Raw genomic sequence first — 14,919 nt, 5'->3', positions numbered from 1 at the left:
TATTATATGATGCATGTACGTATATGTGGCCTAGTTGAAATGTTAATGTGAGCTGGGGCTAATTGCCTGCGATATTTTGTTGGAAAGATTTTCATTTTTTGATAGTAAATTAGTAATGCAGATCATTCACACTGAAGCTTATATTGGAAAGTCAAAAGCAAAATCTGCCGCAGCAGCTTGTCATGCGTATGTGATATTTTCTCTGTGATAATGCTTGATTTTTTTCAAGTGTAATGTATTTCTACTTTTTGCAGTTAAACATTATTGATCTCGGTTATAATTGCTACTATATTTACTTGAAATGGTTAATATGAAGCCAACCTGACACAATGTCCCTATCTATTTTTGTCTATTTGATCATAAATAAATGAAAGTTAGAATGTTGACACTTTTTATTGGTGGTTAAGTATAGAGTGGTGAACATTTCATGATTCATTTGTTAATTATATGTTTTCTCTGTTCGAGTTATTCAGGTTCTCGTTTTCTCTTTTTTCAATTTTTAATAAATTTTTTAACTGCTGAAGTGCGATAGTGAGCATGTTTGTTGTAAGTCCTCTCATGCACTTTCCATTCACTTCCCATCACATTTTCCAAATACTTCGTCATGCTCTTGTCATATTTGCCATGAATTTACTGTTCTTTATTGTGATATTTTGTATAGGAAGCATTCCTCTCAAATGCTTCCCAAGTTTAGGAAGCACACTTCAAGTTGCTTTGGTTCACTTTTTAATTTACTGCAAGCTTTCAGCATCATATGGACAGACAGATTTCAGAAGTTCTCACTTCCTGGTTTTCGGTTGAGTACTCTTTATGGTCCATTCACATAAACTCAGCAATGTTCTTTCTTGCATAAAGGCATGCATATCACACTTCTCTTGAGCCCTTTCAAGCATAGGCCTACCCTCTACCCACTTGCTTTATATTGATATGGGCCAGCGGGTTCCAGGTGTAAACAAAAGAAAGCCCTGTCTTATCCTTGACTAGCTAGCATCTCTTACCTACAGGGCAAACCATGGAGAGGTAAACCTTATTGCAGCTTAAGGATGCAACAATCCATTAATACTTTTCACTTCTCCTTTGTGAACTCTTGGTGCTCTTTGTTGGTGCATCTTGAGTTTGAGGGGGGATATTATTAGTTGTTGCACTTGTTTTCTGGAACCCTGGATCAGATGGACTTGCTGCGGAAAATGTGGTCAATGGGGTACCATGTTGTGGTATGTAAGATGATAATTGACTAATATAATTTAAACCCTTGGCATCTTCTCTACCACTAGCATTGAAAATAGATCGTTTTTAACAGGACAATAGCAATTGCCATCATCTTTTTGGCCCAAGGCACACTGCTCCTTTGATTCTTTTTTATCCCTAGTCCCAAACATGTTATAGCCTGTAGTTGTGGTCCCTCCAAAAACTTGACACTTGTCATACAATGTGAAGTCATTCATCCTAGAAGCTTTGGGACATGAGTATTTAATTTATGATAGTAGATATAAGATATGTAAACTGAAAGGGCTTTCAGGGGGCTGGCCGTGGGCGAGAGGGGAAAGGGGAGGGCTTTCAGGGGCTGGCCGTGGGCGACACACAGGGGGCTGCCCGCCCCCTGTGCCGTTATAAAAGGGCGGGAGGGGAGAGGGGAGGGCTTACGAGCCTCTCCCCCGATCCCGACTCCCTCTCTCTCTCTCTCTCTGCATCTCTTCCTCGTTCCCTCACTCTCCTCTCCAGCGAGCGCCGCCGGCGACGTCTCCCTCTCCGGAGAGCTCCCTTTCCGACGACCCTCAGCCGTTGGCTCTTCTCACCTCCCTCCTCTTTGGCAGCCCCAGGTAAGCCCTCCCGTCTCTTCTTTCCCCCCCTTTCCTCTTCTTCTACCTTCTCCTCTCCTGACAACCGCAGGCAGGGGCCAAAGGCCCGTGCGTCTCTCTCTGCTTACCTTTTGGCAGGGGCCATAAGCCCCTGCCCCTCTTCTTTTAAAATCCAGCAGGGGCCGATGGCCTCTGCCGTTTTTTCTCAAGCCCGACAGGGGCCATTGGCCCCTGCCTCCTCTCCCCAAAGCCACAGGGGGCCTTTGGCTTCTGCGCTCCCTCTCTCTGCTCAATTTTTTCGGCAGGGGCCATCGGCCCCTGCCCTTTTTACTTTTTTGGCAGGGGCCATCGACCCCTGCCCTTATTTAAATATCCGACAGGGGCCGATGTCCTCTGCACCTGTTTTCTTTGGCGGCATGGGTCATTGGACCCTACCCCGTTCTGTTTCAAGTCGGTAGGGACCATTGATCCCTGCCTTGTATTGCGAAGAAGCCGGGTCTCCTCTCTACCTTTGCTCGTTTATTTGCCTTCTAAAAAGTCATGTTTTTGCAGTTACGCAACGGAACCCGTACGCGCCCCGCGAACCGAACCGGCAATCACTTACGTTCGCAGGCGACATCTTTCTCGCAACACCTCAAGGTAGGGGGAATCACACAAGGACTTAAATAACTGAACCAAGCTTAAATAATTAAAGACCGGAAGAATTAAAATATATATTTACATACGTATAAGTATATAAGTATGCTCTTAGCTCAAGGACGCAGTTTCGCGATCCTTGTCCTTTTGCTTTCACATTTCCTGCTTTCTGTCTTTAAATTTGCCGCTGCGTTTTGCGCCCAGGTTTTTGTTTCTGCATTTACTACTTTCTGTCTTTTAGCTGAAGGACACAATTTCGCGATCTCCTTTGCTTTCGTATTTCTTGTTCCCTGTTTGCCACCGCGCTTTGCGCCAAGGCTTTTGCTTTCACATTTTCTGCTTTCTGTCTTTAAATTTGCCGCCGCGCTTTGCGCCTAGGCTCTTGCATTTCTTTCATTACTGTTGTTGTTTTCACCTTGCTGTCGCGCATACTATCCTGTAACATTTTTTCGTACGAAGTTTCATAGTTTCAAACTCAGGGAACGTGCGTGGGCTTGCACCTCTCTTGCGCTTGCGACCGAGGAATAGCAAGGTTTTGCAACCTCGATGAAACCCTGATTCATCGATTGAACAATTTTACAAATAACACTGGAGGCTTTGGGTATTGCGCCATCACAATTGGTTTCTCGAATCAAAACGTTCGAAAGGAGTAGTTTTTCTACTCTGTTTAGTATTTTTGGCGCAACTCGAGATTTCCCAAAATCCAGGACTCGAGCAAGCTTGTGAGCGTAATTTTCTCATGTGAAATTCACATTCATTGTTTATTGTTATCAGTGTCAAAATTTGTGTTGCATGTTGACACTACGATAACGAATGCGAGATGCGAGAAAATCGCATGCCATGAGATGACACATGATATTGGTCATTTCAAAAGTTTAGAATGATGACATTATATTTTTTGCAATATATTAGTTAAAAGAGGTCGGGGTAGGCCTAGAAAGACATGGATGGAGGTGATAGGAAGGGATATGAATGCTTTGAACCTCACCGAGGACATGGCATTGAATAGAAATGATTGGAGGAGAAGGATTCATGTGGAAGACCCAGAATGATTTTTTTTTTTGGTTCATATCGCCGACCCCAATTATTTTGGGATGAAGGCGTAGTTGTTGTTGATGTTGTTAAGGCTTCTATTGAGGACCGAGAACCCTTCCTCGTAATGTGCTCATAGACATGCATGCCATGCGAGTAATACGATGAATATTTGAGACGGTCATACGACCTCGACGAGTGCTATTAGTACATTTGTAAACCACCTTACAAATTGATTGATTTTCGCCTTCACAGGCAAGATGCTCGATTGAGTCAAAAGACCTGAGCATATAGAATGGGTCGTTGGTTAAGTAACCCCTGACACACCCATTCGTTTCTTGTTGTCTCTCAAGGGAGAGGACGGACTGGTACACACACTTCGATAGACAGGTTGTTAACAACCATTCTACGAGCAAAGACTCGATGTCCCCAGTCATCGGAGTTATGAGATGAGACTACCAAACATTATCCTAGGTGGTAGATCTCTTGGACTTCTGCAGAAGTAGGATGCATCCGTAGCCACGAATGCATTTGGGGAATCCTCTCTCGGCTAACGACTGTCCTCTTAAAAACATACTCAACTAGCTATTCGAGTTATTCAAAATACATAGAATAACAGACGCTCGAACTAGTCTTAGTTGTTTCTACGAATCGCGTCTGCGCATACCCGCAGACCAGTTAATGATGAAACATAAAGTAACTTGTGCACTCTACCTATAAACATAAAATTGTTGTTTTGCTTAATGCTTAGTAATTTTCAATTCATTATTAAATGCTTTGATATAATGTGTAGCATGTGCTAGTTAGACTTTCACACATACTATTAAACTGCTCATGTTAATTCGATAACTGCTTGATTACTCATCATGCATAATTAATTGTTTATGCTTCTTTCAAACATTTCTGTCTACTTGTGCACCTACTAGTTTTTCACGAAACTAACCCATTTTATGAGTACAGGTGATGATTAGGTGGTACTTAGCAGGCGATGACGCGATTGCGAGATGCCTTCAGGATCTACTGTTACCACTCACAACTCTTGTCCTGATCGTTTTGTGTTTTTGTTATGGATTTCTTAAGGAAATCCAAATTTTGTACAACTTAAAACTATTTATAATACGAATGTTTTCATCTAGATATTTGCAAGCTATGCCTTTGTCATTTGTGCGCTTTTAGCTAACGTACCCAAGATTGTCGACTTGCCCTCTTTTCTTTCAAAGACATGTTTTCGCTGAATTTATAAATAAACTCTGAAAAGAAAAAAGATTCTCTAGTCTTCTAAACCGTTTAAAAAAAGGTTTACAAGTTCAAAATTTTGGGGCGTTACAGGGCCCCTCCCCTGCCAAAGATGGTGCAGGGAGGGGGTTCGACCCCTCCCTTGGCTGCAGGGAGCACATGGAGGGCTCGACCCCTCTCCTGCTAAAAGGAGACATCGGGAGGGGGCTGGGCCCCTCCCTCGCAAAACACATCGCAGGGAGGGGGCTCTGCCCCTCCCCTACGATTTAAGGCAGCAAGGCGGGGGATTTGCCCCTCCCTTGCGATCGAGGGAGGCAGGGAGGTGGCTTAGCCCCTCCCTGCGCAAACGGAGAGTGAGGGAGAGAGACAGAAAAAAAAGGAGAGGAAGGGCGAGGGAAGCGTACCTGGGGGTTGCCGGAGGGAGGGTCGCCGGCGTGCGAGCGTCGCCAGTGGCCTGGTAGTCGGCAGACATGAGGAGAGTGAGAGAAGCGGTCGGGGGAGAGAGAGACGAGAGAGCGAGAGCAGAGGGGAAGGAGGTTTCGAGAAACCTCCCCCTTTTGCCTCGCCCTCTTTAAAAGACAAGAGGGAGGCAGTGCTTCCATTGGGTCCAGGTCGGGTCTGGATCCGACCCGAATCCAAGTTATATATTTTTTTCGGGTTTTACATATCGAATGGGTACAGTCACAAGGGCCACTAAAAGGTCCAACAAGAGAACACATAATAACATAAATATTTTTAATAATTTTAAAAAGCACAGTTAAAAAAGCATTCATAAACCTCGTGGAGGAGTTCAACATAAATTCCACAAGGATGAGTGCATAATTCCCATAAAAGAATTAAGTTTTTGTAAGAAGAAATCATGCTCAATCCCTTATGCACAAATAGACAAACCTATTTATCAGTGTGTATGTAACAATCACAAGTGCACAAGGATCATATATCAATATGAAAATCATTTATGGAAATTTTAAAATAGCAAGATATCCATGATCACTATGACCTATGTTTTAGATAAGAATACATCAAATAAAAAAGAAAGAAATTCAAACACAAGTCAAGCAAAATCTCATAAAATCATACAATGCTATTTTAAAATATTTAACAATATTAGAAAAACAAAACAAAGTCCAATATAACATAAAAAAAACAATACAAATTTGGTCATACATAAAAACATGTTTTGACATTTAAAACCGTGAAGTGCTCAAATAAAGCATCAAAGTTCCAAAAAGTACATGCTCAAAAATACTAGATCATATAAGTACATATTAAATAAAGAGAGTTCCAAAACCTAAGATTCAAACTAGATCTCATAAAAGCATACACATATATAAATATCATTTTACAAGATCAAATAAATATTCTAAACCTTGTAAAACATTTAAAAATAAATAAATCAAAAAATAAATTTGTAAAACATTCAAAGATTTTAGTTTTAACAAAAATAACAAATATTTTTTCAAAGATAAGAAAAATGAGTGCTTTCTCATGCATAATGCATGAGATAGACAACTCAAGTAAAAATAAAGATTTAGGATACATACTGGGCCAAGATCTCCCTTGAATCCAAGCCATACATCGATCATGATTCTTTCACGAAGCACAAACTCGAACCAAAGAATCCTAAGACTCAAAAAAGGCGAACAATATAAAAAAAATTATTCTCTTATACCATGTAATGAAATATGCGGGAAAATAAATACAAAGTGTACATACACTATTACAAGCCCAATAAAGAACAAAACAAAGTCACTAAGGCACTACACAAGTACAAAGTGCATGTACAAGATTTCAAAGAGTCAAAACAATAACACAAGCACATAAAAATCTCATCTGTATTGAGTAGAATGCTTAGGAAAAGTATTAGAAATAAATGAAGGTTTTTACCCTTATTTATACACGAGGTAGTCTCAATAGAGTTGTTGGAACAGTCCAACAACTAGAAATATAGCTGCTGGACTGTTCCAACAACTCTATTTTCTAGTCAACTCTATGTTGACTACTCCAAAAAGAACTACATACTCAAGTATGTATATGTATATATACATGTATATATATATTATATACATATTATATGTATATACATTTTAACAATTATATGTGTAAAATAACCAAAATACCCCTATATGGGCAAAACCTATTATAATACTAAACAATTAAAAAATATATAATATATACATATACACTCATGTGTATATATATATATACATTTTAACACATTGAGCTCTAAGGACCAGATTGCAGATCTATTCACCATGAGCCTTGCTCCTTTGTATTTCAACACTTTCCTTTCCAAACTTGGCATGATTTAGCTTGCATCATCCCAAGTTTGAGGGGGAGTGTTAAGAGTTGTGTATAATATGCGTCATTATTATTGTGCTACCCCTTTTTATATATTTACTTGTACATTGTATTCTTGTCTATACAACATTTTGAAAAGCTTGTTTCATTGTTAAAATGGTGTTTGATAAAGTGATTCAATATCTATTGTGTTAACTTTTTGTAAATGTCTTTTCAACTCTTGTTTTGAAAACTCTAGAAACCTAATTATTAAAGTTTGTAATTAGTTGCTTTCTGTAACGACCCCAACTAACCCTCGAAAAATAGTGGAATTTCTTTTTTTTTAGCATTTGCAGAAAATCTCCCAAGGACCCGGGGTCCATCATAGATTTAATATAACCAAACTACAAACCATTCCCTGCATTGAATCAACTTAAAATAATAAATCAAACTTCATTAATTAAATCAATGAATCAAAAGTTCAATAATATAAAAATCGACTTTGTCAAAATCCTGTGCTCTGGTCAGAACCCAAACACCAAGTCATAATTCTCTTGTCCCCTAGCCAGCCAGTCCTACAAGTTACTGAGTATCTGTGCCTGTAAAACGATTTTAGAAAACGGGTAAGAATCGAAGTCATCGCACAAATTCTTCTAAAAATCCAATAGTAAAGAAAATATCATAAATTAACTCATGTATAAATTTAAGAGGAACTCACAAGCAATAACTTACCACCATTCAAGCATTCAACAAATACGATGCAAAATCAAATATGCAGAAATGCATGAAACTAATGTTGAATAGTAAAATATGCATGATTTAATGCACATGCATGAATAACTTATTAAGTTATTTATCAGAGTTGCTTTTGCATGCATGTTCCTATTAAATGCACACAAGTTTATTTTTCACTTTTTCTTAAACCCGTAGATATTCAAAATAGTCATAATTCTCGAGGTCCAAGTTAGGTTCTTAGTCATAGCTTAACACACAATTTGTCCCGAGGTTCAAGTTAAGTTCCCAATCATAACTTAACACACCATTTGTATTTTATTTACTTGGTTCTATATTTGTTCCTCGATTGATATCAAGAATCAACACCATCAATCAGAACATTAAGAATCAACACCTAATGCCGGGACATTAGGAAAATCAACATCTACTAACGCCAATTTCTTGGTATACTAATAACTACAGCTGATTCAACAACACTACTCCCAGGCAAAGTGTCTGAAAGCTCCATAAAACCATGGTCGGGAAGTGAACCACTCATCAGGTTCTTGGGCACAATTGTACACAAAGTTTTAATATCCTCATGGTCGGTTCCCTATGAACGCTATCCAAGATTCTCACACTGTCGAAGAGACATCAAGGAATAACTTAATTACACTATTTTGGTTTCTTTTACCATTTCAAAACAGTTTCAGGTTCTTTACACAAAAACCGTTTTGCAAATCAACATGCAATAACCATTTCGGGCTCTAGCCCTCACAATTTAACAATGTAATTAAAATTTGAAAAAACCAACAATTTCCATAAGTCATTTTGCAATGTATAAACAAATCAATAACACATGAGCTGTAATGCCCCAAAAACTTAACCTAGAAACACCAAGATTTTTTTTTCATAAACGGAATCATTTTATAACTCATGGTTAAGTGAATGGAGTGATACAGGTAATAAGATCTTCAAACAATCCACACATCCTTTATTCCACTTTAGTTCGTGAAACTTTACAAAAGTACATTTACAAAGAACGAAGCCATGATGATATATCAATTACAAGTTGGCCAGGGAACCAGTAGATCAAACAGATATCGAAACCTCTCCTGTAACCGCTTGTGGTAACTACTCAGGACCTGAGAATGTTAAAATAGAATAAGAATTAGACTACCACGTCTAAGCAGGAATTCTGTATTGATAGTGCAAGTATATCGTGAGTCGAGTGTGTGGTATGAGTGTCATGGTTGAGCTTTAGTGTATTGAACATGAGCAGGTGAGCAGTTATTTAACCATAACAAATATGCAACATTAATAAGCAGGTGAGCAGTTATTTAACCATAACAAATATGCAACATTAATAAGCAAGTGAGGTATGCCACAATCAATGTAATAACATGTACACTTTAAGATAACAATTTAATTACCTCGTATCCACCAAGTTAAGAATTTTACTAATTTACAAGTTGATAATATAAAGCATCTGACATACAACTTACATATATCTCTCTAGTGTTTCCACTGGTTGCGACACCTAACTCTTCTAAATTGTGTTTAATTATCTTATCCCGTGGGTACACACGACACAGGTGACCATCTCAGAAGAGAACGTTCGGGGGTATATTATTACAGGTAATTTATTAACTCGAACATTCTAACGAAGACTGAATTCCCAAGGGAGCGACCAATAGCCGAAAGAATCTCTCAAAGGGTCAACTCAAAACAGGATGCATCCCTAACTTCTGCAGAAGACGTGGGACTACCACCTAGGACATATAGGTAGTCTTGGTCCCTAACTCCGAGGACGGGGACCCACGAGCCGCTTCATGCTCGACACCAAACACAAGCCCTCAAAGTCTTGTACCACCCACCCTCTCAAAGGTAGGTCTCAACTGAGTACTTGGGTTCCATTAATTTAGTTATTTTTTTTCGAAGTTTAGAACATTTCCACAACTTCTAATCACTGCCATAACATTAAACCACCTTCTTAATAATGCACACACACTCAAACATTGCGTCCCAATTTCCTTGTCGTGTGATATGTTCATTGTTCACCATATACTAGACATGAGTACCCATCATATGTAGCTATCCGATAAGTATGACCCAATTGCTCTGTTAACAGAAATATCATGTACCTTGAGAGTTTGTTCTAACCAATTTGTTTCCAGCTAGATATCTTTAAAAAAAATAACAATTAAGCTACTCTGAAATTTTATGGTAAACTACATTGTGCTGACACTTGTTCAATATAGAATGCAGTTGAACACTGAATTAGTTCAGAAATATAACATTTCATACATAGGGGTGCAATAGCTTATCGAACAAATTTTCAAAGAAAACAGATAACACAATTCGTAAGGGTACTTCTTAAGCCAGATTTAATAATCAGTCATAAACAATTTAAGATGAGATGTAATAATGGCTTCAAATGTACCAATATTCAGGTCACCCATGGACTGACATAATTCACTACATACGGCTAAGATAAACTGACAGAATTAGCCACTAATGGATAGGAAAAGAAACTCATTATAAAGCTACCATTGCATGTTAACAGGAAATCAACATCTTCAGCAAATCCAAAATAAAGATTCGATACAATCATGTATAGTACAAAAACGCCGGACAATATTCAAACAGTCTGTGTTAACAAGATGCCCATACAACTAGTCAATCAAGAAAGAGTGCTGAAGCAGTTTATATTATATATATACTTTATACATCCCTTCCGATGTTTGAAACTATCGTTATATTTGGATTCTCAAGAATAGTAGATGAACCGAAAGGAAAAATGTATACAATGGCTTATCAATACCGCTTGGTTATCATTTGAAGTTAGATGAACAATGAAACTTAAACAATTACAAATTAAAATCGGATGCACGATCAAGAAATGTTATTCATCACAAAATCAACTATGAGCAAGAAAATCAATCTGACCGAGAAAAGAAAGCAAATCCTATCAAGAAAGTGAATAGGATCAAACCAAATGCCCAAAACGTTATGATTTAAAGATTTAGGGCTTGGCCAGCCAGACCCCTAGTGGGATCGTTTAGGGAATCATCCACTCAGAAATCCTTACCCTTTTTTTTTTGATCTTACCAAGAAAAATTAAACAAGAATCGGCACCCCTCATCAAGTTTTACCTGATACTACAACGAAAAATAAAAACCCCAAATCGATGGGATTAAGTATTGCCGTGTTAGGGTTGATCAAGAAAACATCTTCCCCTCCCACGACTATCGTTACCCTTACCGGTAACCCCAAGCCACAACGTTGGATTTTCCGACAACCAAGAACAGATTGAAAAGCTCGTACATGCGATAATAATCGGGGTTTCCCTTGACCGACCCAACCCCAACCCGATTTAGTCCACACCCAACAAAATCAGAGACAAAATCCTACCTTTTTTTGATGACAAATGGAAAAGAAAGAGGCTGACGACCGATCTCAGGTGTCTCCAAGACCGTGCTTCTTGCTGCAAACTCTGATGCTGTAAAGAAAAGAGGGATGCGAGGCGAGAGGCGGAAAAAGGGATATGAAAGGAGAGATGCACGAGAGCACAACCCTCTCCACCTACCTCTTTTATAGCGGCGCCCCCCCTCGTCTCCGATGAACTGGGAGAGTCGGTTACCACCCTGTAACCCCTCCCCTCCCCCGATCTTTGCTATCTGCACCCTTAGGCAAGAATCGTGCCCTAGGCTAATACTCGAGTTTTAAATAAAAGGCAAATGGGTCCGGGTCCGAACTCGATAACCCACAGTACTGAATCTACTCTAAAGTGGATCCGGGTATGTAATAGGTTATGAACCCATTCAAACCGGCAGACCCTCCATGACGTGGGTTCGAAATGGCCCCACTTGGGCAAATTCTTAAGTGGATCCATTTGGGTCCATGGTGAATTCGACCCAACTCATATGGTTCGTACCTTATTGCCTACTCCATTTGGATCTCGTGAAGGGATCCAAGACCCAAATCTCCCTATTTTTCGTAGTTATTACATGAGCAACACGTGCTTCTGGCCTACATAGGCCCGCAGTGGTTCATTCATAACCACTAACATATCTCAAAAAGTGATTTATACCAATTGCAAAATTTCAATGAACATAAAATACACAATTTCATAATTTTATGCTCACAATGCACATTCATAACACAAAAAGAATACACATTTAGTTAAGCACATACACATGCAAATAAAAAGCTTGCAGACCACACCAATCATAATCAAATATATGCATATGATCAACCAAGATGCATATAATCATAGTCCTGCAACATCTAATTATATTCAGATTCATGCATATGCTAAGAAAACTGCAAATTGATCGGTATAGGATCAGATTTATGTACCTAATTAGAAAATACATATTTTGATCAGATTCATGTACATGATTGACTGACTGCAAACATGCATACGATCAACTTTATCTACGTGAATCGGTTAACAGGAATAAACATATAATTCTTGATCAGATTCATTTACTTGTTTAGCTCCATGTACATGAATTGGTTAATCAGAAACATTCAAGTACTGATCAGATTTTTGTACATGATCAGCTTCATGTACATGAATCAACTATGCAAAAAATTATAAGTGTTGATGAGATGCGTGTATATGATCAACTTCATGTACATGAATAGGAAAATCAGAAAATATAAATATGTTGGTCAGATTCATGTACATGAATCAACCATTCATAAAATAACAACAGCTGGTCGGATTCATGTACATGGATCAACCAATCATAAAATAACCGTTGGTCAGATTCATGTACATAATCAGATTCATGTACACGGATCGGCCAATCATAAAATAACAACCGCTGGTCGGATTCATGTACATGAGATGCATGTACATGGATTGACGAGTCTAGAAATATATAACTGCAGGTCAGATTCATGTACATGGATCAACCAAATAGGAAATATCAATTACTGGTCAAATTTATGTACATGATCAGATGCATGTACATAGATCTACCAATTAGGAACATAATTAGCTACTGGCCAAATTCATGTACATGGATGGCCAATCAAGAAATAAGCAACTGCTGGCCAGATTCATTTCTATAATCAGATTCATGTACATGAATTGGCCAACCCCCAAAATATTGGTAGGCTGAAAATACATTCTTTTTTCGATGCATGAGCAATGAAATCGACAAATCTGAATTAGATGTATATTTTCAGATGCATGAGTAAGGAAATCGACAAATCTGAACTACATGTATATTTTCAGAAGCATGAGCAAAAAAATTGACAAATCTGAACTATATATATTTTCAGCTGCATGAGAAAGGAAATTGACAAATCAGAATTGCGCATATATTTTCTGATGCATGAGCAAGGAAATCGATAAATCAAAACTACGAATATATTTTCAGATGCATGAGCAAGGAAATCGATAAATCAGAAATATATATATATATATATATATATATATATATATATATATATATATCAAAATTCATAAAATCGACAACCATGAAAATTTATGTATATGTATTTCTAATTAGATTTATGAAATCGAAAATCATAAATATACATATATACATATATATATATTTATATATTTATATCAGATTTCCCTTTTCTCTCTAAATTCATGCTCAAATCAATTTATACAAATTCCTTTCCCATGCGAATTAAGAGAGAAACCCGTACCATGATTTGGAGTTACGAAAAACTAGAGAAAATCGATGGATGGCTTCTTCTTCTTTTTCTCTCATTTCTTTTCCTTTTTCTAGCACATAATTTTTTTTTCTATCTCTCTCCTTTCTTTTTCTAATAGGCAGGTGTGCAGCCTATTAGCCTCAGTCGAACTCGGCTCGGCTGAGTATACTTGAAAAAAAATATAATAAATGTTATATATTTGTTATGTGTTCACAAAAAGACTGAAACCGAGTTCTGTTTTTGACTGAGACCGAACAGGGCACTGTTCAGTCCCAGCTGGGCATAACAGTGTACTGTTTAGTCCCAACTGATTGGTTTGGCTGGGGGCTGAACCTCAGTTACAAAAAAAATAAAATAATAATATAGAATATTTTTGGGACAGGACAGTGCTGTCCAGTCAGCTGGGACAGAACAACATGATGTCCAGTCCCAACCGACTGTTTCGACTGGGGCTGGGTGCTTGTCAAAACAAAAAGAAATATATATATATATGCTAGCTACATATCCAAACGAAGAGAAAAAGAAGGTTTAAATAAAATATGAATATAGAGGCACCTGTCAAGTATACCAATGGACACATGTGCTGATTTCTCGCAGATTACATGTTCGAATTTCTCCTTGTTGCATATTTAAATTTTTGACAGGTCAAATATTCGGATTGTGCATGTTAAATGGATAGATTTAGGCATGATTAAAATTATGTTTTGTGCGTACCGCTATTCAGTTTACATGTGTTACATCTGCTTAAGTTCTGAGTGTTCAAATGTATATGTGCATTGCATGTTAGTGGCCTAAGTGCTTAATATATTATATGTTCTATCATCCTTGTTGACATATGACTAGAATACATGTATTATACAAGTTAGGCATGCATACTTTTTGTAACGCCTCGATTTTTTTTTTTCAAATTTTGAGGATTTTTTTTTTGTAACAGCGGGATCAACCATTTCATCGGGGTTAAACATTCAGACGCATTATAGTGGAGAGCAAACCAAATCATTTATTTCATTTCATTATCAAATGAATAATAACATCAGAGTTTAATGACATGTTCTAATAATTAAAAAGGAAACCAAAATATCCCGGGAACAATAAATCCAAAATCTCGATCGAAGTCTCATTCCGCAGTCGCTCATAAACTCTATTCTTCACCTGAAAAATGATAAATTTATAGGAATTAGACTACAACTCTCTAAGTAGAAATTACTGTAATTTTTCATGCAGGCATATCATGTGTCAAATATGTAATGTGTGTGCCATGTGTGATTTTCAGCATATACAGGATCAAATAAAGAAATTACACAACAGTAACATGTATATCATTTAGCTACCAATCATAACATTAACATGGATAACATTTAGCTAACAGATACACACCAACAAGATTGAAATATATTACAATTTCTAAAGTATGCAAAAAGTACAAAACTATATTATGAAAAAGTTGTGAAGCTATAAATCTAGCAGTTTACTAAGTGTGATACCTAAAATGTTCTAATTAATGTTTATCTTTATTTATCTCGCGGGTACACGCGGG

At 37.7% G+C, this 14,919-nt stretch overlaps 1 protein-coding gene across 4 annotated transcripts in view; it reads left to right on the top strand.

The window, feature by feature from the left end:
- The window catches only part of CNX5 (co-factor for nitrate, reductase and xanthine dehydrogenase 5), a 131,792-nt gene that overhangs the window by 16,548 nt on the left and 100,325 nt on the right, over window positions 1-14,919 (top strand). For 3 of the 4 annotated variants that reach the window (XM_089997437.1, XM_089997438.1, XM_089997441.1), the window contains exon 5: window positions 122-186. The exons of the other annotated variant lie outside the window; for it this stretch is intronic. In XM_089997437.1, the coding sequence (XP_089853563.1) occupies window positions 122-186 (65 nt within the window). The remainder of the gene's footprint in view (window positions 1-121; window positions 187-14,919) is intronic. 4 annotated transcript variants of the gene reach the window in all.

Source organism: Nuphar pumila, chromosome 2 (assembly GCF_984573655.1).
Source record: "Nuphar pumila chromosome 2, dmNupPumi1.hap1.1, whole genome shotgun sequence".
Lineage (NCBI taxonomy): Eukaryota > Viridiplantae > Streptophyta > Magnoliopsida > Nymphaeales > Nymphaeaceae > Nuphar > Nuphar pumila.
Note: the sequence above shows the minus strand (reverse complement) of the source record. Positions and strands in the feature narration are given on the sequence as shown.